The sequence below is a fragment of the Sclerotinia sclerotiorum genome, genomic scaffold (genome assembly GCF_000146945.2).
Source record: "Sclerotinia sclerotiorum 1980 UF-70 scaffold_19 genomic scaffold, whole genome shotgun sequence".
In the NCBI taxonomy this organism is placed as follows: Eukaryota; Fungi; Ascomycota; class Leotiomycetes; order Helotiales; family Sclerotiniaceae; genus Sclerotinia; species Sclerotinia sclerotiorum.
The window spans coordinates 605480-630627 of NW_001820817.1; the positions used below are offsets into that span (position 1 = coordinate 605480).

Genomic DNA, 25148 nt, shown 5'->3' on the forward strand with positions numbered 1-25148 from the left:
CCGACAGTTGCCAGAATGCTCTCCTTGAAGTAAACATGTCCGACCATTCCTCAGATGTATTCTCATCTATCGCCAAACCAACTGTTGAATCTTCAGATGTAATCAAACCCATCCTATCGAGCTTCTGTATCAGGTTCCGACCGCGTAGCACACCTTCCCTTCTGACATGTATGCGCCAATCTGCCTTGGGCTTTCCAGCATCGGGTGTATTTTTCGAAGCGGCCGTGGTAATATGTGGCGATGGTTCTGGCTGATGAAAATACCAGTATAATGTTGCCCAGAGCATCATTGCGATCTGCCTGGTGGGGCTGATGGGAGCTTTGAAATCGTTGCTCGAGGGGTTCGAGATGGAAGAAATAAAGAGACTGTCATTGCGTAAGGTTGGGAGTCTGAATGGATGTATGTGTCGATGTCGTTCAGTTGACGCGCTTTGGAGTTCTGTAGCTACGGAACCACTGTCAGAAGGGTGTTCATCCGAATAATCTTCGGTCTGGATGATAACAGTCCAGCCAGCAGGGAAAATGCTGGTGTGTGTATTCAACTCATTCGCCTTGAAAAAGAAGCCTCCAAAGACAGGATTAACTGTAATGTGGTAGCCATTTGGCAAATGAATAATGGTGCTAGTAGAAACCATCTCTTCTGACTTTGATACACGATCAATCGTCCCGACTCGAAGGATTCCTGGTTGCTATAATGTGCCTTCACCTGCAGCTTTTATAATGATGAGTAATCGTGAGGTCAGTTAATGATGAGCATGCATGGCTGTTGAATTTGGCGGGGCAGCACATGGTGTGGGTAAAGAATAGATTGTTATTGGTAATGCGAGCTGCTCGAGTGGAACGATGAAAAGGACCACAAAGACCACCCAAGTATATCCCACCTTCTTTGTGTCGCGTGTATTCGTGCGGATATCGTGTGGGTATCGTGTGTATCATATGTATATCGTTCTGCGTGTATCGCGAGGTTTTTCTATTTCCTTTGTTTCTCCTGAAACATTGGAACAAGTCTGAAAATATGACCGGCATGGATTGAACATAATGAATTTCATATAAGCAAATGATGATTTGACGTTTTAGTTTTCTCACTGGGAGGGAAATCAATGCTGCCCCATGTACTCTTTTCCTATAAACTTCGCTAAGTACTAATAGGTATGAATAGATTTATCTTATTCTATCTATTTAAATAGGCAATATAATACAGAAAAATGTTCATACCAAAATAAGTCACATCTGATATGGTATCCAGGCGCAAAAGTTCATAGATTGCGAAAGTTTAAAAGTCTAGAATCTTGGATTCTAGGATTCTAGGATTCTAGATTCTTGACTATACTTATGTTGATATATCACGGAATACCCAGTCCCTTACAACTATAATAAGTAAGTACAACCGTTGATCACACAACGCGGTATCAATAAAGATCCTCATGCAGTCGTTTAGTCGGTTATATCTAAATGATGAATGCGTCTCTGTGTTGAGTATAGCACTATATACGCCATGTTATGAATATCTTGATCTCTACTCTCTACTCTAGCATCGCCTAAGTAAGGAGTACATAGCTACATGACTCTCGCTTTACGACAGCGCAATGATACGAGGGAAAAAGTTCTGCATCCCTTCATGTTTCCAAGAGCGAGTCAAGCTCAACTCAGCCCATCCCACCGTTTTTCCTCACAACATTGTCGTACTACTGAGGCAAGTACTACCCAATTCAGAAAGGTTGCTGTTTGTTCATGCATACATACCAAAGCGGCGGGTTCGAGGTAACCTCTCTGACGATGAGGGCTGAATTGCTCAAAGATCTACCGTGGTGCCAAAAACGGCCTATGGAAATTATTAATCGAATGTGGCAGAATGATAGCGGTGTAACTTAGCCTCGAATAACTCCGTGTATAAAAAAGCCATTTTCATGGCTAATTAATTATACGGAAGTAGAGATTACATCTTTGGTATATCTGTACTGATGTGGGTTTTGAAAGGGTGAGAAAGAATTGAAGGTTTTTATAGTTAATTTATTTCTTAAAGGTTATTATTTGTCCCTGATTCCTTCAATGTCAATACCTACTAACACTATTATTTCCCTTGAACCAATGACTTTTGACATGTGTGGCGGCGCTGGTCTACCGAAACGATTGGACGTATCCAGCTCAGTTAGGAAAGAGCTTTCCCGTGTATCTCACACAGTAAGCTTCCATGTACAGTCCAATGATGAGTCCGTCTTCCATATCAAGCATCCGGTGGCCTACTCATTAGACTCGGGACAGTACCGGCATATCATTTCTTTCTATCTGTCGTTTCCTTGCCGGAGGATCACCCCCGGGTAGCTCCTTATCAGATCAAAGATCAGTTGTTGTACCTTGTCCCATCCTAGTCGAGGAAATTCGTTCCCACTTATCATCTTACCAAAGCACGACCAAAAGCGGTAACACCTGCTGTTAGATATGAAAACGATTATTGAAGGTAGTATTACTCGACTAGCTGCAGGAGCTGCAGAAAGCATGTATTTGTAAAAGTTTCCAGGTTGTTTGTTTCTTGTCTCTCCCGACCGGAAGGACTAAACCTCTAGGGCGTGGCACCAAATCCTCACGTCACCGCCCCGTCCCCCGAGGACGTGCCGCTTGTAGCGACGTTTAAAGTTTTTATAGCATTATTCTCACGGAAATGCTGGGACTTTTGTATAAATGGACATTTATTTGGGATATCCTAACTTGAATTCGGCGTCGGAAGTATCTCCGATACCAGTACCAGTCAGTTGTCCCGAACTTGCAGATAGAACGGCACGCGCTTCCGGCCCAATACTAACAATCCTAATCCTCGAGCTCGTACATTACCTGACTAGGGTTAGCTAGAATGCCTAAAAATCATTGGCGGAAAGATGTCTGCCATCACTTGTAACTTGTCCCAACCAATATTTTGTGACCCAGCCATATGCATCTTTTTGTCCTTACGTTGAATGTAAACAAGCAGTTCAATGAGAAACTAGACGCCGATGATATGCATTGAGAGATGCAGGCTTCCCAGATTCGAACTTGGCACTGGCCAATCTTCTTTAAAGTCTTGTGAACGTCTAACTCGCCACCCTTGTTATACGCAAAGCTCTGCGGGCAACGCGGCTACCTATAGTTCTGTCATGGCCTCGTAAGCTCGCTATGAGCATCGCGATTCTCTCCATCCAGACTGCACCTCTAGTCTTTTCAAAAAGCGGATATTCGACAAGCCCATCATGTCTACACCCGACCTAGGCCCGTTGGCAATGAGTCAGACGAAAGATGATCTCGTCAAGCATCTAAACATTGATGCGGAGACTTACACCTTGATGGCGGTAAGCATCCATCCATTTCAACAAACCCCCTCCTCGTTAACCCACCTTGCCCATTATCACATCAAGAACCTTATCAATAAAGTGCTTACTTATCTTGGCCGACACTTAGAAAGAGACAGATACTGTCTATAGGTGGCTTATTTCGGAGAAATCCCATCTTAAGAAGAACTGCAAAGGAAAACCTCCGTACGATTGGAGCGACATTGTAGAGAGATCGAAAGATGAAGCCATGAGATTGATAGTACAAAATGGTACTAATCAGACAGCATACTACTGGAGCTTAGCCAAGCCAACTCCCGACTGCCCAAACTGGATCGCAAGGTGGTTCTTATACCACAAATTCCGCTATAGGGATGGGAGGAACCGTAATATCAAAGCTGATAGTAGGGATGCCGCTCCTTATAATTCCACCGCTTCCTCGCACCATCATCATAATCACCGAACTTCGCACCAGTCATACCATACACAGTGTAGACAAGCGCACGAAGTCGAGGGACACTACAGTCACTCTTCGCACTATCCAGGTGTATCCATAAATGCAGGTATGTATGATTTACTCTCCCCCACGACAATCCACAAAGAAGTGATATCTGTGTGGAACGTATGCACGCCGCAAGTCTTGCATAAAAGACCCTTTATACAGAAATCTTTAGCATTAGTCAAACAAGCTAAACCAGGTTTTTTGGTGCTTCTTTCTAACTGCCGGCAGGCCACAGCCAAGGATATGGCTATTCTCCCACCGGTGTGTTTATCCCTTTTCCGTTGTATTTCCGGCGTGCTAACGTTTTTTTTTTTAAGAACCTAGTCCGTGTACTAGTGAGTACGCCACTTATTCGTCGAGCCAAACATATGTATCATCGCCGTCTTACGTTCCATACGTATCGTCGATCGCTCGAGAGAACGGACAGGCTAAGCCCTACGATCCTGTCAGGGATCTTTAGTATAGCCTTGAGTACGGGACGGGGGGCTATAGTTAACACAGTGCATATGAGTTTATGATGTGACGAGTTCTTTTTTGTTACGATGAGGTGTCATTCAACGCATGGACGCAAGGAATGCTGGGGTGGAGCTGTTACCATCATCATGGCAACATCGGGAATTGTTCGGTTCTTGGGTCAATGTTTACAATAGGAGCTTTTGTTCATTTCTGTACTGAGGAGGCACGTAAACGAGTGTTCTTTGGATCACAACTTCAGCCCCAAAAGTGTTTTAATATCATAATGCTAAATGTCATCTCAACAATGCTGCTTTCCGCAATTTGCATATACCTAATATGGACTGTGTAAGCCGGCCGGATGTTTTAAACCGACGATCCTCCCTCGCATGATACATTCGACAGTCTATCGACTAGTACTGCATATTCTGCGAGCAGGAGCGCAGCATCTGGCCTTAAAAACATGAAAATTGTATGGCGCTACTGTTGCATTTTAGACCGTTGCTGTCAATGAAAGGTGCTCCAGATTTCCAAGCTTGTATATTGCTTGATAGATCAAGAGGCGATACGACTTTACACGATCTAAGTGATCAGGCTAAATTTATCAAGTAGAACTTATTATCCTTTTGTATGAGTCAATGGGATATCTGGGGCTGAAATAAGTAGGCTTTGAGTATGGCGGTCGAAATAACTAGCTCCACAGCTCTGATTGGGAAACGAGCAAGCTCTGTCTTCCACAATACCGAAGCCCTTGATACTATACTACTGAATTCTTGAGCTTTCAGGCTGTTTTCGTATTTTATACAATCCCCAGTTACACAGTCTCAAGCTAATCCCCCCTTTAATTTCCTCAGATGCGATCAAAGTTACTCATGCACGACGTGATTATCCGAGCCATTAGTATGCTCCGAAGCAGCACTCCTCAATTCCCTAGGCTGAGTAGCACGCTATGCGGCGTGGCCAGTAGTGAGGCGCTTCACCCCACGCATCATCATGTCGAGCGAGGTTCGTTAGCGGTACTGTGATCGACCCTTTTGTATTGTTACGATTGCCCACCTTCCCTATTCGGGGCGTCTCCTTGTAAAAAAAAATGCGTGAAGTGGTCTTCGTGTCTTTTGATCCAATCAAAATTACTAAACCCGGTGGATATTGCGAAAATTTGAAAATGGAAGTCGTTAGCCCTGGGAACGCTAAAGAGAGAGCGATAGGATGGGCGATAGAATCACTGGCCAGCAAGATTTGCAAGCCATGATCCTCATACACAAGGTCTGGCCGGTGAAATTGGGGTATACAGTCTGTATAAGTTTCCCATAGGTCTCATATGCAGTGTAAGCCGAGCCCAAGGAACGATGTACAAGCTATGATGGGACACAGGACTCCAATAGGGCCAGCAGCTCACTGATTCTTGATATTTGGGAATGGCATATGCACCCAAATTTGGTCATTGGATCACAGCCCAGTAGCCAAAGAACAATTAAGATGGAAGGCTTTGAATCTGATTCTACCATTGGCTTGAACGCTGCGAAGACCCTGCTATGGCCCTGCATGCTTATTTAAACGCTATTCATCTGCCGGTAAGATACAAAAACACTGTGCGTCGTTGGCGAAGCTTAACGCTTCTGGCACTTATCTGCTGAAGAGCTTCCAACGGTTGTTTTGCCAGTTGTTGCTAGCTTGAGTAATACTTCTATCATGTGGGAAATACACATCTGACTACATAGAAGGCGCATTTTTTGGAGTTGAATGAACTGCGAGAACAATGTCTTGGTCAATTTGTTAGAGCGGCTTCCAGGCACCATTCTACAGGGCATGGTGGTGGCCGTATAGTAGGGTGTAAAGCTGTAACCCGACGTGTCTGTCCGACAGGCCAGTGGCTAGGCCCTTGCTATCCTAGAATGGGTAATCACAAGCATTGAGATCTACAGGGCTTGCATACGATAATTGTATTATTCCTCCTGGCAGAATAGCATGTAGATATTATTACGCATGGAGCATTAGGCGTGATCACACTCACACAGGCCAGGGACAGAAGGTGTTTATGCAAAATTATAGGCCTGCACATTGATTTGATGGGGCTTTCGGATGTTATTTACTTGTTCATTTTCTGTGTATTAAGAAGCTAGGCATCGGCTACTCGTTGTACGGGTGCCAGTGATTTTTTTTCCCACCCTAGTTGTTGGTATCCAGGGGTGGACCAAATTAAGCTTTCGATGTGAAAGTATGCAGATTTTAGCAATTCACTGTAAGAAGAAAAGAGCGGGAAGATAAAGAGAGTCAATGAAATATCAAACTTATTTCGTAATACTATTTTTGGCTTCTCCTAGAGTTGTGGATTCCTTGGAGGTGACAAGCGAAAGCATGAGGCTGTATGGTACCAACAAGACTGAGTGAGGTAGAGTATAAAATCATAAGATATCAGTATACTAGTAGTGAGAACCGAACGAGTGGTTCTTGGGTCTGACCTATGTTCTATGTGTTCTTCCTTGTAAAGGAATCGATGGACTCCACTGCATACTAAAGGCCATCTTCGATGGAAATCAACGTCAAATGAACAAAACATTATTTTCGTTTAAAAACTTGCCTCAACTAGTTTGTGGATTCCGGTATCTGGCTTAGTGAAATTATCAAAATGTTGAAATATTCCAATAGTCTGCATGATATTGAAATAAAGGTTTAGTGGCGTAGCCATGTACATACACATCTGCTGCTCAATTAATCTCACATTACCAACCCTCTCCAGGTGGCAAATGCACTGCTGCCAGAAAGTGTGAAATATGAATGCTAAGAAATTAGTTTATTGTCCCTTATGGCTTACCAATTTTGTAACATGTGCATACGGAATATTTTATCACCTTACTGCCTGCTTTCTCCGCGGAATCAAAAGTTCAGGCCCCCTCAATCACAATCCTCAATCACGATCACTATGCCCTGAAAGGCTGACATCCAACTCCATCCCCGGTAGTCTTTAGCAGAAGAAGCATTCAGGGAGAATGATTGAAACCACTGAATCATGTAGAGTGACATACAGGTACATACTATCCTTCGGACTTAGTCTTAGCCATGCCATCTCTCAATTCCAAGCACGATTATTCACATGGCGTTTTGTTAAACATGCGGCGAAGTCATACACACCAGAAACTGTAAAACTCATATCACAAGACCGTAAACTACAAAAGAATTCACTTGGTTTGCTTAGCTCTAGAGTTTCATACTTTCTGGCAGCATGAGTAGAGTAAATTTGGTTCAAAGTGTCGTTGCCATGAAAAGAGGATACCGAGAATCGTACTAGATTCTAAGTCTAGTACCCTACTTTCGGGCCACCCCCCTTTTGGGCCACTTTTTCACATTAAAAATCAGAAAAATTAATATTGTAATTTTCTTATTTATAAACATTATCTTTTGAAATTCTATTGCAAATTCATTATTTATATAATAATCAATTCTGAAACTTTTAGATTTTTTACGATTTTATTAATTAAGATATTAATAATTAAAATTTTAATCTTAATCTTATATAAGATTTATAAACAAATTTGAAAATCTTGAAAATCTCAAATGACTTTTTAATAAAAATTGCTAAAAAATAAGTTATAAATATCTATAAAATCTTGAGATTATAACTGATTAAATAAATTAATAATTTGAATTTCAAATAATATAAAAAATCTTTTTTAAATTTTTTTAATTTTATAAATACTAAAATTATAATATTTTTAATAAAAGAGCTTTTATAAATTGTTATTTTTAAATAGTTTAATATTTTAATAAATTTTGATTTAAGAATTTAAAAAAAATTGATAGTTTTGTGACGCCTCACACCTCCGGGTCACGTGGCATGCCCCGTTTGTATTTAATCATAGGAAAACTCTCTACTCTTGTTTTCCTTCTTCTTTTCTCCTTAGCTTAGTATTTTCTAATACAAGATACTTTACCCAGTATTCTTGAGTGTGACAAGTTTGTTTTTAATTATTTTTATTAAAAAGTTATTTAAGATTTTAAGATTTTAAGATTTTTTGAGTTTTATATATAAGTTTTATATAAAATAAAAAATAAAAGAATTTGAATTTATAAATTTTAATAAAATCAATTATGAAAATCTTAAATTTTCAAAATCTATTTAGAATTATATAAGAATTTTTAATTGAAATTTTATTAGACTTTGTTTATTAATTATAATGTTATTAATAAATAAATAAATAAATAAAAAATCTTAATATAAAAATATAATTTAAAAGAGAGATAGTTTTAAAATAGAGTTTTAAATTGAATATTTATATTATTTTATTAAAATTTATTAAATATAGAAAAATAAATAAAAAAAATAAAAAAAATAATAATAATTTTATAATCTTTTATATACTTTATATTCTAATTTATAGTATTTTTAAAATTTCAAAAAAATATAAACAAATCATTTTTTATATTTATTTATTATATATAATATTAATAATATTGTTGTTATCAGTAAAATCTTAAAATCGAGTATAATAAACAAATAAATTAAAAGTTTTAAAATTTTTATATTAAATAAATATAATAATGATAACTTTAGAAATTATTAATATTAAAATATTAAAAAACATTTTGTTTAATTTTTATTCAATTTCAATTGATTATCTTACAAAATTATAAAATTCAATTAATAAATTCAATACCTCATATATTTAATTAAGTTTAGAAAAGGTGAAAAATTTTTTTTTTTTTGGTGTGGCTTCGCTTAATGCGTAGTGGGCAGATTCCAGAACTCTTGGCAGACGGATATAACAGGAAATAACTTGCAGCTTTTTGCTCCCGTTCAATCTCACACTTTTGATTAATTCCCGGAGTCAAGTCAATACAGAACACAAATTGGACGCTAGATGAGTTTCTGATTTTCCAAGAATTTCGTTGATCATTCATTTCACATCGATAGGTTCGATCAATCGGCCAAAACACCATCTAATTGTCCCTTTTACCCTTGATTGGCTCATTAGATTCGCATTCGACTAATGTCACCAATTCAAACACCTCACCTCAACAAACATCCCCGCTCCCGTTCAACTTCAATCGCCACTTCTACATAGGTTTCACGATAAGTCAGGATTTCTCTGCGTTACCCTCACTCTGGCCAAGTAGCTTGGTCGAACTTGGCACAGCATGGTCTCTTTGCTCCGGGAGATGTTACTGCAGTGGGGTGCTTTCTTGACGAGGCTTTTGCTCCGTGTGAGGGTTGCTCCGCATGAGGGCTGTTTGCTCCGGTCAGTTTTGCCATATTGACGTTTTGTTCCGCCTGAGCTTTTGCTCCGGCGAGGTATTATCCCACGAAGCAATCATCCATCTACCAACCTCTCACTTCCATAAAGCCAAGTCGCTCAGGTGGTCGAGTAAAGAATTTTCATCCTCATCATTTTTCTGTCTCTCGAATATCCGATGCCGGAAAAAGCAGACTGACCAGCATCCATCTCACAATGAGCAGATATGAGCATTTCAAACCTGGATTCCTCAATGTTGTAGAAAGATTCCCTGCCAACTAAACACACACCCATTGAATGGTCTAAGCCTAATTAAGCGATATCGCTGGCAAAATTTGATTGCTGGGGTTATTTCAAAATTCGACACCCCTAATCGAAGCAGATAGAGTTCTACTAGGCCTTGTAATTGAAAAGGCGGTGACCTTATTAGGCTTAATCGCTCAGCTCGCCTGCATGTTCGTTACCAGGCCGATCCTTTTACAGACGGAAAACATCAACATTCTGTCTATTGAAGGAGGTGTAGCAGCCACATAGCAATAACTTTGAGGGCAGGAATCGAAAACTGAGTTTTGGATCTGGACGCGTCATAATAGCTCAGTGACAGGTCAGTCCGATTTTTGGGTGGAATGACAGAAGTTTTATACCCACGCCAATGGCTAAATCCTGCATGGCTGCGTGCCAATACCGATAGATAAAATGCCGGAGGCTTTTTGATGCCGATACCAACATAGTCGCGGTGCCGAGCCGAGCCGAGCTCCTATACCATGCTTATTCTGTGACGACCTGCGTAGTCTGCGATAAGAGAGATGCCGAGGCCAGGTTCAATTGACCAAAACAGCTCAAGTGAGGTCTAACTTTGGTACGCTCACTCCCGTCGTATCTGTGGATTAAAAGGCCGTCTCAGTTGAGAGCGAATCCATCTATGATAAAGATGCGTGCGGAATACTTAAAGATAGCTCAATCATATACCCATGATTTTCAAGTCTGCTCTCAAATTTGGACATGAATCACTGCATCTGAAGAAGAAAAAATGTTGGACCGGAACGGTAGAACCATCTAGGACATTCACCCTAACGTTTTACGCCTTGTGTGATTGCCGTTCCCCGTGTCATACATTCCAGCGTGTAGAGGTGCGACTGGCCATTTTTGACACCGCGAAACTTTTCTATAAAAGGGATTGTCCACTTTCGCCAAGTCGACCTGGAAATTGACAGAACATTTGCAGTCTGTCATCGGCTAAGATTGTTTGGTTCGAGACAGGTGTTTGTGTGGTAGAGATGATTGTTTCTGGGCCATAGCACTGCAGAAAAGCGGAAGAGGGGATGGAGATAACCCAACCAAAAACCATACGTTTCAATATGACAGATGTCAGCGTTCGGTTCCGATTAGAAAGATTCTAATATGTGTAAATAAAATGTGCAGTATATGTTGAATTGAGGCCTGGAGCAAGTACTGGTTACCTCGGCGACTAACCTGCGACGATTTATGGACCAGGATTGCAACCCGCCCAGACTACGACGGGTATGATAGTGAGATGGAGAAGTTTGGAATGACCGCAATCTCCGGATGCTTAAGCCGAGCCCAAATTTGTAGTGCTGTCCAATGTTGAGTGATCACAATGGATAGAGTCGGGAATTTTGGGTCGATTGCGGTAGTAGTGCTACACTTTGACAGCTTCCTGGAGGCCTCCATATTCATTCAAGCAACTATCCCTGGCGAATGCTAACGCCGTACTGCTCTTTAATTGTGCTTTCTTGGTAAGAATGAATTCCGCAGAGATTCTGCCTTTCATTATTTCTGTACAATCTTTGAGTTAAAATTGGCAATTGAGAAGATATGTGCATACTCTGGAACATCTACAAAGTTTGAAGACAAGGCAACAGAGAGAAATATAAGGACAGAGCTATACAATATAGATGAAAAATTGGACTTGGAGAAGGAGTGTTGTGATACATCTCAACTTGCTTTTCAACTTCCTCGTGGTGGCCATTGCCATCATAATGTCGTCATAGGTGTCACTTAGAACTCCAGATTTCTGTGATACAGCAGCTGCAAGAGATACACTAGTGTGTGAAATGTTATGCCAGGCAGGAGAGTATGAATTGAGAAAATTTCATGGTGAGTCCAATATGGAAAAAGGCCTACAAATGCTTGAAAATGTCAAATATGGCTCAACACGTCCAAACAATTCAGTATTTTGGTTTTGGCCCAAACTAAGCTCAATAGAACCTTTTTTCTTGTACTACCTAAATCATCCTCAAGTTCACGGAATCAAATGGTCTTGCAATATAAAGGATGCTGCTTTACTCTATTTGGCATTTCGTTATTTTACTGTTGCCCTACAGCTTTTTGCATTTTATTCACCTTGGGTTGCATAGAGGCTTTCGGCTGGTCGATGTATAGTTCTATCTTTTCGTTGTAAAAGGTTCCTAGAATAAGCTTGGTATAAATACATAGATCCATTATAGTAGTGGTATGGTTCGATTTTGATTTACCTGTATATACTTTCCTTGTAGAATTATAGATACATATGCGTATATAAATGCCTGTTCTTAAGATGCTACTTTGATGCTACATTATCAGCTGTGAATAAGTATGTGTTATAATGATGGTAGAAAGTCATTTGGACATCCCACAAACAAGATGGTTGCGAACTTTGTATTCACCCCTTTTATTGTTGGATTATGCTCTGATGTTTTTCGACTGTTGAGGGGTAATGTTTTTGATATTAATTTCTTGTAGAATCCCGAAGCAAAGTGTTCAAATCATCAAGTATGTCTTCATTTCTCCTTGTTTGGCGACAACCCATCGCAATCATGACAACGATGATACTCATAAACCTATAGTGACGATCAAGAAAGCTGTAGCATCCCTAAAGTGACTGATAACCTTGACCAGGTTGAGGAAAGCTCAGCCTAACCCAGGGTCTTTCAATTCTCAGATCTCTGCCTACAACCAATATATAGTGCTTGTCAGCCAGCCTAAGGGAAGGAGAACTACTCTGTTTTTGGTATTTAAGTGTTTCTCAGTTCTTCTAAGATCCCTCACCCAACCACAACGGACACAAATGTAAGAAACCGCCCTTTAAAGCTCCAGTTTGGTAGAATTTTAGCTGACTGAAGCGTATAGCTAGATAAGGAATAGAATTACAGAGCTGTCGTCTCATTATCTTTTACTAAAAGTTTTTGCCCTTTCAATTCAATTTAACCCCTCTCGCTTATTGGTAAGTCTTCGAAAAATCTTCCTGTTCCATATACAGTTTAACATCACATGTTACTAGCATGATTGGGATACAATGGGCTTTCCATCTTTTCTTCCTCATTATGCTGTCTGTGTTATACTACTTTAGCAATAATATTTGAAACTTCTAGCCTTGTCACTCATCTCGGTATCTTTATGTAGTGGCGCATGAGGGATACTAGAAGTTCTTGGTCTGCCTTTCAGACTTAAGGACTTTATTATTCATCGTTGTGTCAGTTTACACTGCACAACTAGAGCTCCAAATGCACTATCTTCTTGCACTTCCCTGTACTATCTTCAAAATTTCAAGAAGCGATGAACAACTGGGAAATTTTTCTCTTTTTTTTTTTTTACGGCGATAGCACTCAATGTGCCAGTTGAATTTTGCGTTAAGCGGCTTAATATTCACTCTCTTTCTTTGCTTTCCATCATGCTACTAGTATTCCAAAAGAAAATCAACGATCTGAAGCTTTGGTCTGCTTCGCTTATGGTAGGACAGCTCAATGTGCCAGTCTGGACTGCACATTGAAGAGCTTCAAAAGCGATCTCTCCCCCACTTTCCACTTCAGAGTTAGCATATCCAAGTGAAAGTCAAGGACTAGAAGCCTGTAGCTTTATTTTACCCAAGTAGTAAAACAAAAACTATGAATTACACTCTAACAATGTGACTTCATTTCTTGTCCTGTTTTCGCAATACTCATCTCAAGTCCACTTTTTCTGCCAATTAACCTGTCTAACCGCAAGTCGTCTTATAGCCTCGTTATTAAGATGGCTCCCGTTCGTTCCGTTGTTCACAGATATGCTCCAGACATTCTGGGTTGCCTGGGAGCCACATGCGAATACTTCGCAGGGAATTCTTAACCCTCGACCCTTAGTCACTAAAGACGAGGTAAAAGTGGTCCGCGACGCTACCTACAAGCAGACGCAAGCCTTTAACAACGTGCCAGAAGGCATGAGGAAGCGGTTTGCATCTCTCGTGAAGTGTACTGCCCGACTCGAGACTGGAGCGTGCGGCCAATGGGGTAGCTCGCTTCAAGAAGCCTAAATTTAAGAGACAAATAGGCTTGGAATCACGAGAATGTATTATAGATTATTTTTATTCGACGCATCTTGATGATGGCCCCTCCTCAGCTTACCGGCCTTATGGACATTATTGGAGAGAATCATCGCCTTTCTTTTCGTCTGACTATAGCATCAAGATGTGTGTACGTGTACTTACTAGGACTGTACGAACGGTACGTATAACTCGTTTGGTGGAGTAACAGCGGCAGGCTTGGCGTGGCTCTTCGAAAATTCTGGTTATATGGAGCGGGCTCTATTGTATTTCATTTGTTGGTAGATAGTGGAGAAATAGCGCTATGCGTAGAAAGTGTTTGTAACGATGGTCTATTTGGATTATTGGGCGACGTCGCGATCGGGACTAGTTTCGCGTTGTATGATAATGGTAAATTCGGGGGACTTCTTCGGAAGACCATGGGCCGGGCTAGTTTGTAGGATTATATATGACGGAGAGTAGTAGTTGAGTGCCAGTCGTCCAGATATGTCAAGGGAAAGTTGTGTGGATTCTTTGCATGGTGTTCGAGCTGGTTAATCTTGGATTTGATCCCGTTACTTATCCTTGAACTACGATGGTGTCTAATTTACGCCAGAAAATATTGTCCTTCATTACTTGGATCTAGATCTCGACAAATTTTCCAGAATACCACAGTTGTTTTCACATCAGAGATTAATATAAAACAAGATTTTAGTATAGATTGAGATATTAATATAAATAACTTCAAATTTGAAGATAATTAAGTTACATTAATCAATGTTCAGACACCTCGACTCTTCTGCCTTCGAATTTGTGGTTCGGCAACACTTAATCGAACTCTACTCGACTAAGATGATACTACAGCATGAGCTATTGCAATCAAACAATTACCAAATGATGATGTGTTTTCCTTTACTGAGAAAGATAGAACTGTTTGGTTTGAAAAGATGACGATTATGTCTACGAAAAGTATAAAGTTTCCTATTTTCCCGATAATAATAGTGGTGGATTTGTTTTAGAAGGAAGAAAAGGAAGACCTACCAGGTATTGAAAAATGTCACCAAAAGCTCGACCCCTTGACAAAGGGAATATCTAACAAGTTCTAACAGGCACTAGTGATTAGACATCAGCAGCCAGCTACGCACAGCAAAAAGTTTCGACGACTATATCAACTTTACATTGGCTGTATAACTGCCGTATCCACAGCGAGTGGTAAAAAACAGCGAATCCAAGCGAATCTTCCTAAAATTGCAGTTAGCCATCTACTTCTACTCCGTTTAAATAGCCATGAAATTTCCCCACGGCCGTCAGTTGCCCCTCTAGTAATAGCATCGACTTTCGAGTAAATGCATTTATTTCATCAAAACTTTTAAAAAAAATTTGATGCTGCGGAGGATAATCAGGCAATTGAATACTGTAATTGATCTCCCTTGTATTCGAATAGAATATCCACATTAATCAGAGACACCTCAATCATCCTCTCGTTCATAAATACAATAACAGTATCTAAATTAAAACTGTCAACAGTATTCCCAAGACCAGCTGGGCTTCTCATAGCGGAAAATACTATTTATTCCAAAATCTAACATGCATGTACAATACAATGTACGACTGAAAAGAAATGCCTTGAACAAAAAATCAAACCAGCTAGCTGATAAACCTCGAACCATGACTCATTTGGTTTCTGTGACGGAAACCCCTGCTTTCCTCCCACCCTTATTATACAAGAAACCTCAGGTACATTAACCATGTCCACACATGATACGATTACTCGAGATTAGTATGCGATTTAGGTGACCTGAGGATCAGATCCGGACAAGTACTAGGTATCAATGGTTATCGGTAAAGTAAGATCATTGGAGGAATAAATATGACTTCCTTTTGCCTAGCCATTGCGGCTAGGCCATTCATTTGTGTGTATATAGAGTAGCTATCCCCATCTACAGGTGCTCTTCACCTGTAGATTCTAAGTTAAATACAATTGCTGGTCTATAAACACCCTTTTGGTCACAATCCTAAAGACTTCAGAATTTTTGCGATTTTATTAATCGAGAGATTAAAGATTGAAATTTTGATTTTCGATTTATATAAGTGTTACGAGGTTTGCCGTCTAGATCACGTGGAAGTGCTCTAGGCTCTCGAGGTGGTTTATAACTAGACGTCAAGCAGGGACTTAAAGTAATGACAATAATGCAATTCGTAACTAATAGTAGAGTATACTAAATGATTGATCTTGAACATGAAGCTCTATACAAAGGAAATCCATCTTGATTATATAGACCTTCATGCCTATGGCTAGTCAGGACCGCGCAGCGGTCCATAACGTGACTTAATCACGTTACCTTGGTTTAGTCATGTGACGCGGCGTAGAAGATAGCCGTCGTAACATCATTAATTCTAATTAAGTCGAAGTCAAGTTAAGCCAGGGCAAGTGAAGTGAAGAGAAGTGTAACGATACTGTACTGGAGGCAGCGGCTGCCAAAGGTTTCGTCTGGTTGGTAGTTGTGGGTTAAGGCTTTATCACTGGTATTCACTTGGAAGTGAATTCGTTACTAGATCAAGTAGAATGTAGGTAAACTAATTGATAACTAAGTTGAGCACGAAGCTCCTATACTATGAAACTATTCTGACTATATAATGATCGATAAAGGGAGCCCCCAGGAGCTTTGAGGGCTCCTGGGGCTCCTTATCACGTGATTTCTGATGGTGCGTGCGCATACGATCTTAAGGTGACCAAGATCACATACTAATTCGATGAAATCTGATCGCTTTTGCACAAGGCCTAAGCTCTCCTAATTAATCAGTTTGCTACCATCGTAACACCATCAATCCTAATGGTGAATCGTGACAAGAAGCAAAGATACATTAACTCAAATAATTCAATTTATAACTATTGCAACCCCTTACACCCTCACCCCCATACCACGGCAACTCTCCACCTCTCACTCCATCTCCTCCCATCGACATCCTAATCACAAGTCTCTCTGCTCACAACACAAACACAACATAAACACAACACAAAACCCACAATCAAGACATCAAAAATAACCACACACATATGTAAGTATATTCATAATCAAGATCACAACAATAAATAGGTATAAGCCAATCCAATCCCACCAATCCAACCCATCCAATCCAATCAATCAATCAAAAACGCTTCTTCACCCATCCATCAGCGACAAAACACTCGGTACCATCCATCCATCCATCCATAGACGCCTTTAATAATCCAGCACAGCGCTGCGTAATTCAAGCCAGCCAGCAACAACCAACAACCAAGAAAAAAACAAGATAGATATCACCACCCAATAGAATATTTAATTCAATTCAATTCAAATCAATTCATTACTCATAACAGCCGTGACTTCTCAACGAAGAAGAAAGGGAATAGATAGATAGAGATGATAGATAGATAGATAGTCGAGGTATAAAAATAAGAAAACCGAAGAAAAAAAAAGCGCCTGCCTATCTATCTAGATCTGATTTCCAAACAATTCATCAATTTATCTGATAAAATTGATGAATTGCTACCAAAAGATAATGAACAAGTAGAAAAGAAAAAGAGAAAAAAAAAATTATAATCACATCTTACTCGAACCATATCATTACGAATAGAGTAGGAATAATTAATACCTAATTGAAAGATAAAGAAGAATCATAAGGAAAATTTACAGCATTGATACCAACAAGAGATTGGTCATCGAAAACTTGAGGAAGTGAAGAAGTAGGATCAAAGAATGCCACTGATGGGTCATTCATGGGGAAGGAAGAAAGGTCAAAATTTGTTTGACCTGCAAAGTTCATTGATAGATCAATGTCATGTTGCATCGAATTGTCGAAAGTGATGTTGCCGACGAAATTTTGAGTATTTGCCGTAGGATACAGGACAGGTATTGAAGTACCATCGGAAGTATTTTCGAAATTAGTTGACGCGTTAACAACTTGCGATAAATCGTTGAGCATATTTTCGTTCATATCTTCTTCATCATCGTCCTCCTCTTGCTGGGTAAAATCGGCGGCTGGTTCTTCCACTTCTTTGAACCAATTCTTCAATTCCGACATGGGAGGCCAATCCCCTCCAGCCTTCCCACCACGCTTTTGAGAATCCTCAACCTTACTACTCTTATTTCTACCCTTAGCCTTTGGCTTGAAATGTGCCCTTCTGAGATGTGCAGCAGCGTTATAGTATGCTCCGTACTTCTTCTTCTGTGTTGCGCATGCTTTGCACTTTGAGAGTGGTAGCACAGGCTTTTCGCGCCCTTGACTGCTGGGCGGTTCAATGCAAACCCACTTCTTCACCATTCTTTTATGTTGTCGATCGCAATGTCTTCGAAGCTCATGTTCGCCACGAAATCCATCAGGGTGTTCATCACACAATTTGCAGAATACACGTTCGTGTTTCGGTCGTTGATATGCACGTTTTTCGATAGCAACCTTATCATTTGACCCATCTTTCGAATCGAGTCGAGTCATTGATTGTGACGAGTTGACTCGAGACATTGAATTATCTTCATAGCCACCTTTAGGCATGAGTGGTCGTGCAGCGGCCATGTTACTGACTTGTAGCCGCTGCTTATTGCGAGATGATGATGACATGGTCGATGAAACACTTTCAACCGACTGTGACTTTTCCATCTTTGCACCAAAAGATGGTGGAATTTGAGATTGAGCAAATGCTTCCGTACTAGGAAAAGAAAGAGAAAACTGAGAATCATTGCCAACACCACCAGCCCCAACAAGTAGTTGAGTCTGTTCCTCGTCGGAAGACCGACGAATATGATGAGAACTATACTGAGGAGCAACGGGATAAACATGATCATCATTATTGATGCCTGTAGAAAAGGAATTGTTCGAATTGAACTTCATCATTTCAATACTTTCCACCAAAGGCTCATTAAAGAGACTATTTTGTCGACTCATGTTACTTGTGTATGTAGTCGCATCGGTAAGAGTTGCAGTTGTAGGCGTGCTTGGCACGTTGAACGACTGTCGAGATTGTCGTTGTTGCATTGGCATGGAAGAATGCATGGCTACAGGAGAGGGCGTGATTGAAAAGACTGGTGTTGGTGAGACACCGGCAAAGCCGGTACGGAGGAGGAAGTCGCCGGGATTCTCAAATCCTTGTTGAGGATCTTCTAAAACCTGTTCTAATTCCGGTTTTCGTTGAGACATGGATCGCTGGAGAGGAGCGGAAGGTTGATGCGAAAATGTGTAAGAGCTGTAGGGCTGGTCTTGATTGACCCAAGCTTCGAAGGCGGGGTTACATCGGCGGAGATCACTTTGGAGTGGAGGAGGCATCGTGCCATTTTGCGTGAATGGGAGTCTTCCGGAATGTACGGACGTACTGCCCATAGAACTCGTTCGCATCATTACAGGCTCGGATTGTTGAGACATCGCCCGCGATATCACCGGTGCTTCAATCCCATCCTAAGTATCGTTAGAACCAACTCGGGAAGGAAAACCAAGGAAGATTCCTACAGAAGATAGGTGTCGGGCCATGGGAGCTCCACTGCTTGACATGCTTCGGGGAACATTGTGTCTTCGTTGCGTTTGTTGCTTGTATATTGGTGATCTGTGAGTTGGAAAGGAAGACGATAAGGACGAAGAACCGGATGTGAGGGAAGCGATTTGGGCTTGAATCTGTTCTTGCTGTGCCAGAAGGAATTGTAGCTGATCTTGATCTCCCGAGGTATTGAGCCTCAGTTGGGACGACATAGCAAATGTTTATTTAAAGTTGGTCAGATAAGTCTCCAAGAGACTTTTCGAATGCGTGGTGTATGATAGTGGAGAAGGCTATCGTCTTCTGTAACGTTATCTGTAGCCTCACATAATTAGTAAATGGTATGATCACCAGCATACTTGGTACAGTAGTGGGTGCAGCAAAGAGGAGCTGGGGATGATGAACATGAGAATCCATGACATACGTGTATGGATGAAGGATGCAGGTAACGATGTTACGAACGGTGAAGGTAATGATAGTTCGCACTGAGTTATCGATATGATTGTGATTGAGTGGGAAGATAGAGAAGCATAAAGTAAGGCGAAAATAATGAATTAAAGATTGTGGAAATGGGAAAGGCGAACTATGTATTGTATGGACAGCGCGACATGGTAAGATGGGGCTCATATGAATTTGAGTTCGGGATATGGATGACACGGCATGGGAACGGATGAAGTGTGGACTGTGGGTTGGGATAATTATGATGACAGGACAGATTAGGTTTGTTTCGAGGTCATACAAAAAAAGATGATAAAGTATGGGGGATATGGGAAGTGCTCTGTATGGACGTATGGAAGTTTGGGAAGTTTGGGAAGTTTGAGATCTCTGAGTGGATGTAAGGTGGATGAGGTGGATGAGGTGGATGTGGATGTACGGAGGATGGCCAGCCAGTCCAGTCTTGGTATGGAAGCGAGTGTACGAGTACCGGTAGAATGAATCTTCAAATGATGATAGATGGAGACTTGCCTATATAGGAAAGAATGAAGTTTGTTGTGGATGTATGTGGATGTTCTGGATGTTTGTGGATGAAAGTGGATGTCGTATGGTGGGATGGATTGGTGAGGGCGAAGGTGAGGGCGTGCGTGTTCAAGATTCTGTGGATCGATAAATTCTCATTGTACGGAGTAGTGTGATTGTGAGGATGAACCTATAGAGAAGGGTTTGGGTGGTATGGGAGGGGACATGGGCTACACAGGACAGGAAAAAGAAATCATGTACGAAGTAGCAGTAAGCCACCAAAAATCACGACGACCTGCCTACCTACCTGACTACCTCTCTTTTTACACATCACAGTCAAATCACAATCAAATCAATGCATTTCAATTTTCAAACGCCAAACAAATAAAAGCAAGACATTTTGCCATTTTATTCTCTTTCTTCTCCACGTCCCTTGGATCTAAGCCATCATCTATCTCGTCTACCTACCATAGCTCCGTATCTATGAGGTGGGTACTCAGATATTTTGAGTCTTGGAGATAATTAATATTGATTCATATCCAACATGGCCAATGTATACCAACCAAGATCTTTCCAAGATTGATTCATTTCAGATGTCACTCAAATATTCAAGTAGATCTACCGGTATTGGTCGGCTTGACAATCTATGTGCTCAATATGCTGATTCAGATGCCGAATCACATATGGGGTTGGGGTTGACTCAGTTTAAGATGGATTCAGTTCAAGATAGACTCAGTTAAATATTTTGAGGGCATTCGCGGTATCAAAATCTTATCGAAAACATTTCTCTCCAAGTCTAGATCTAGAACCTTTACGAGTACTAGGTACATACTCTCTCACTTACTGATCGACTTGAATCCTTACCCTCTTTACCTTCACTCTGTCATTACATACATTGGTCTATCGAAATCTCTTGGGTCTCATGATCAATCACCCTCTACTATTGAAAAGTCTTCCGCTCTTGTCTTGTTATAATAAAGATCAACAACTGATAACGTCTTTTCAATCTCTTTTACCTATTACCTACTCTTGCCAAGTTGCCCATTCGATCATTACTCATCAATCAATCATCAATCTCGTAAAGCTGTTCCACCACAGACTCGACACGTAACGTGCGGTGAATTATACGAACCAACACATCGCTGACTAAAATGAGTTCGCCCAGACAATTACAAGTTTACAAGCAACTTTACAAACACCCGAGAGTTGCCTTTCAATCGCGACCCTTCCTACGGATTACTCAAATAACCTTGGGTGTCCACCCATCCATCAATGATCCCGTCTCTGAAAATAAGTCATCATAAGCCATCATACCTTTCGCTTTTCTTAACGCTCACACGGTTGAGCAGGCTCTGCGTTGTAATCACCACCCTTTCAACCTGACAACTAATGACATCCTCGAATCAGAATCACCCAATGCTATATGACTGATGATTGGATGATAATATCACATCGATCCGCAATGACACAAACAAATTCTCTCTTTCTCGTCGGGCGTAGCCGCTTATTCCCTTTGCATATCGGGCATTGGAGTTGACTTGTAAAGTTGATGGCCGAGGTGAAGTTTAGCTATCATTATCGTTTGTGAATGTCTGGCTGCGTGCAAAACCCCACGAATACATGTTGTCAGACCAGACTATGCTCTATACTATATACGTAAGGTACGAAAAAGCTTTGGAGGCATTTGTGTTACGCTTTAGGATAGACACCCATACCCATTTGTGAGATCAATCGCATGGTGTGCACGATGCTGTGATGCCCAATATCTCGTTGGCCTTCTTCTGGCCTTGATAAGAGAGTTGTTGAATCTGCCGAATGCATTTCTCACTCATGGATTGGTTTCAACACTTTACTTTGGTGTACACTGTGTCTATGTTCTGGACCCGAGTCTGTGGTCGCAATGGTGTGTTCCACGACATGAGTTGAGAGAAATGTCATCTTGTCATCTTGAAATGTGCCTTGTAAAAGTGCCTGATCTATCCTCATCGGCGATGCCCATGAAATGAAAATGATGCCCAGAACTTATGTTAGACTTCTAAGTCCGAGTAAGCTGTCCAGACCCTCCATGGACTTACAGACAATGTTTCGTTCTTCCAGCCTTCATGGTCTGCAAGATTGCTTGGATTTCTGTCGCTGAACCGCTTGAAGCGCAACACGTGACCGGTCTTAAATTTATCTCCGAAATTTGGAAGGGTATCAAATTTTGTTGCATGTCGTAACGTTGGTCGGTCAAAAGGGCTACTCCTTGCTACAAACTTCCTCTTGTTGTCGTGATCTGTTGCGAACCAAGATCACTTCTCCTATGAATTCAACCATGTAAAGTCTAATGTCATGTGAAGCGCGGAAAAAGTAATCTCCGGTCAAATATGACGCAGTTTATCCGAGGGTCCGGGGCCCCAACTAAAGATGATGCCAGCTTTGTGAAAATGCGACCACATTTTAGTTTCCAACTACATTTTTTATCGATGAAACTTTGTCCATGTGAAATTCCCAATTGCCATATGGCATAATGCATCCAATATTTCCAGTCCTGTTGGTTACAGCTTCAACCGCATTAGCTAGTCAAAGTGTGTTCAGTGTTCACGATGACTTACTTGCATTTCCCCAGGTATGCGCAAGGTCATAACCCATTCTGATGTAACTCGTTTTAAGCTCACGAACAAAAGTATGAAGTAGTATTTTCGGATTCATTCCTCTCGGATCAGGAAGCAGATTTTATCATCAATCATCTCCCCTCACCCATTCACGATACTCAACAATCTTCCGACTCCAAAAGTATATCATCTCAACATCCCATCCAAGATAACCCCACCGATCATGAATTCGACCCCTCCAAGCAAACTCATGAGCTTATGTGGCTACAAGGCCAAGCACATCTCTGTACGATTCCCATAGTTTCTCTCCCTCCACGAAACGAAACCTCAGAAGCGGAAGCTCGCGCTGCTGAACAAAAAGAGCTTGCCCGAGCAACTGATCGTGGTTGGGAATTACTTCAAGATCTAGAGAATAATTGTTTATATTTTGTATCTGGATGGTGGTCTTATTCATTTTGCTACAACAATGAAATCACACAATTTCATCAACTACCACCACAACCCGGAAAGGCCCCTTACCCACCCCAACCGGATCCATCAGCTCAAGAATTCATTCTCGGAAAAGCAAAGAAATCATCGAAAAGTATGAGTAAAGAGGATGAGTGGGGAAATCAAATAGAAGCACATACGACAACCAAAAAGGGGGATTCACCCAAAACCGAACTTCAAGTCAAGGGCGATACTCGCTACCTGGTTCAAAAAATGGAAGGTGGCACGATTTGTGATCTCACAGGCAAACCTCGTCAAGTCGAAGTTCAATTTCACTGCAATCCCAACGTCAAAGATCGCATCGGCTATATCAAAGAAATGACAACCTGTTCATACCTTATGGTCGTGTACACGCCCCGTCTCTGTGATGACGTAGCATTCATGCCTCCCAAAGCAGACAAAGCCAACAGCATAGTCTGCAAACGTGTGGTCTCATCTTCGGACATCCCTTCCCGCCTCGAAGCCGCTTCTTCCTCTGGCCCATCTTCCAAACCTCTGCCCTCAAACCCCTTAGTTGTCGGAGGTATAACTGTTGGCGCAGGTAAATTTATCGGCAAGGAAGGACAACGTCTACCCATCCCAGCAAATTTTGCCGATGGTGAGGTCCCAAGTCGAAGCGAAGTTATTGCCCGCGGCAAAAGTAAGAGTGAGGGGGGTCAAGTCGAAGTCATTAGTCAACATGCGCTAGAAAAGATGGATCTTGATCCAAAAATGATCGAAAGGTTACAAGAGGAAGTTAAAAAGTTGGCTGGGGATAAGGGTTGGAAAATTGAAGTGGTAGATGTACCAGGACAAGTTAGGGAGATCTTGGGAATAGTAGAGGATGATGGTGGACAAGGTTATGAAAAGGGTCCGGGAAGACCTATCGAAAAGCCTGAAAAAAAGGCGAATGATAAGGAGAGAGATGAGGGGAAAGTTGTATTTGAAGATGAAGAGACTGAGGAAGGTAGTGAGGAAATTTTCAAGGATGAATTATAATTTCTCATATTCTTCTTTATCATTCTATCTAATGAGAGGGGCGTTACTGGTTCGGTTTGGCTTGGCTTGGCTTGGGTCATAGGTAGGGTTTGGTTTATAGATGTTATATAATTTGATATAATATAATATTACCTTTAAGAAATCAAAAGTTTAAAATATCTATTTATATTATGTATTTATTTATCTTTATAGATGTAGATATAAATGTAACGATACTGTACTGGAGGCAGCGGCTGCCTAAGGTTTCGTCTGGTTGGTAGTAATGGGTTAAGGCTTTATCACTGGTATTCACTTGGAAGTGAAGTCGTTGCTAGATAAAGTAGAATATAGGTAAACTAATTGATAACTAAGTTGAGCACGAAGCTCCTAGGGCTCCTTATCACGTGATTTCTGATGGTGCGTGCGCATACGATCTTCAGGTGACCAAGATCACATACTAATTCGATGAAATCTGATCGTGTTTGCACAAGGCCTAAGCTCTCCTAATTAATCAGTTTGCTACCATCGTAACACCATCAATCCTAATGATGAATCGTGACAGGGAGCCCTTAAAAGATTTCTGGCTTCTTAGGGCTCCTAGGGCTCCTTATCACGTGATTACTTTTCATCCCAGGACACTAATCCTGATGGTGAATCGTGACAATAAATATCATTCAATTATTTTAATATTATATTATATTATAAAATAAAATTAACATTTTTTTTTAAATATATTTAAAATATTTTTATATGTTACGAGGTTTGCCGTCTAGATCATATGGAAGTGCTCTAGGCTCTCGAGATGGTTTATAACTAGGTATCAAGCAGGGACTTAAGTAATGACAATGATGCAATTCGTAACTAATAGTAGAGTATGTTAAAGTGAATGGT

The 25148-nt window shown here is 40.9% G+C and overlaps 10 protein-coding genes across 10 annotated transcripts; 7 read left to right on the top strand and 3 right to left on the bottom strand.

Annotated features, from left to right (window-relative positions):
• Positions 1 to 1560: 1560 nt before the first annotated feature.
• Positions 1561 to 1764, top strand: SS1G_12274 (predicted protein; the record flags this gene model as incomplete). Its single annotated transcript, XM_001587194.1, has 1 exon — positions 1561 to 1764. The coding sequence occupies one exon, from the start codon at positions 1561 to 1563 to the stop codon at positions 1762 to 1764; it is 204 nt and encodes a 67-aa protein (XP_001587244.1).
• A 335-nt stretch (positions 1765 to 2099) lies between these two features.
• SS1G_12275 (predicted protein) lies at positions 2100 to 2455 on the top strand (the record flags this gene model as incomplete). The annotated part of the gene is made up of 2 exons (XM_001587195.1): positions 2100 to 2180; positions 2369 to 2455. 2 exons carry the CDS (start codon positions 2100 to 2102, stop codon positions 2453 to 2455), a joined length of 168 nt encoding a protein of 55 aa, XP_001587245.1.
• A 765-nt stretch (positions 2456 to 3220) lies between these two features.
• On the top strand, positions 3221 to 4136 carry SS1G_12276 (predicted protein; the record flags this gene model as incomplete). Its single annotated transcript, XM_001587196.1, has 4 exons — positions 3221 to 3319; positions 3429 to 3861; positions 4036 to 4061; positions 4125 to 4136. 4 exons carry the CDS (start codon positions 3221 to 3223, stop codon positions 4134 to 4136), a joined length of 570 nt encoding a protein of 189 aa, XP_001587246.1.
• Positions 4137 to 9351: 5215 nt separating this feature from the next.
• SS1G_12277 (predicted protein) lies at positions 9352 to 9504 on the bottom strand (the record flags this gene model as incomplete). The annotated part of the gene is made up of 1 exon (XM_001587197.1): positions 9352 to 9504. One exon carries the CDS (start codon positions 9502 to 9504, stop codon positions 9352 to 9354), a length of 153 nt encoding a protein of 50 aa, XP_001587247.1.
• A 1640-nt stretch (positions 9505 to 11144) lies between these two features.
• Positions 11145 to 11276, bottom strand: SS1G_12278 (predicted protein; the record flags this gene model as incomplete). The annotated part of the gene is made up of 1 exon (XM_001587198.1): positions 11145 to 11276. One exon carries the CDS (start codon positions 11274 to 11276, stop codon positions 11145 to 11147), a length of 132 nt encoding a protein of 43 aa, XP_001587248.1.
• Positions 11277 to 11650: 374 nt separating this feature from the next.
• SS1G_12279 (predicted protein) lies at positions 11651 to 12628 on the top strand (the record flags this gene model as incomplete). Its single annotated transcript, XM_001587199.1, has 4 exons — positions 11651 to 11676; positions 12227 to 12256; positions 12383 to 12494; positions 12614 to 12628. 4 exons carry the CDS (start codon positions 11651 to 11653, stop codon positions 12626 to 12628), a joined length of 183 nt encoding a protein of 60 aa, XP_001587249.1.
• Positions 12629 to 13523: 895 nt separating this feature from the next.
• SS1G_12280 (predicted protein) lies at positions 13524 to 13769 on the top strand (the record flags this gene model as incomplete). The annotated part of the gene is made up of 1 exon (XM_001587200.1): positions 13524 to 13769. One exon carries the CDS (start codon positions 13524 to 13526, stop codon positions 13767 to 13769), a length of 246 nt encoding a protein of 81 aa, XP_001587250.1.
• Positions 13770 to 17393: 3624 nt separating this feature from the next.
• On the bottom strand, positions 17394 to 19475 carry SS1G_12281 (hypothetical protein; the record flags this gene model as incomplete). Its single annotated transcript, XM_001587201.1, has 2 exons — positions 17394 to 19187; positions 19239 to 19475. 2 exons carry the CDS (start codon positions 19473 to 19475, stop codon positions 17394 to 17396), a joined length of 2031 nt encoding a protein of 676 aa, XP_001587251.1.
• Positions 19476 to 20007: 532 nt separating this feature from the next.
• SS1G_12282 (predicted protein) lies at positions 20008 to 20957 on the top strand (the record flags this gene model as incomplete). Its single annotated transcript, XM_001587202.1, has 4 exons — positions 20008 to 20161; positions 20235 to 20338; positions 20389 to 20487; positions 20811 to 20957. The coding sequence occupies 4 exons, from the start codon at positions 20008 to 20010 to the stop codon at positions 20955 to 20957; spliced, it is 504 nt and encodes a 167-aa protein (XP_001587252.1).
• A 1769-nt stretch (positions 20958 to 22726) lies between these two features.
• Positions 22727 to 24278, top strand: SS1G_12283 (hypothetical protein; the record flags this gene model as incomplete). The annotated part of the gene is made up of 2 exons (XM_001587203.1): positions 22727 to 22825; positions 22884 to 24278. The coding sequence occupies 2 exons, from the start codon at positions 22727 to 22729 to the stop codon at positions 24276 to 24278; spliced, it is 1494 nt and encodes a 497-aa protein (XP_001587253.1).
• Positions 24279 to 25148: the final 870 nt, after the last annotated feature.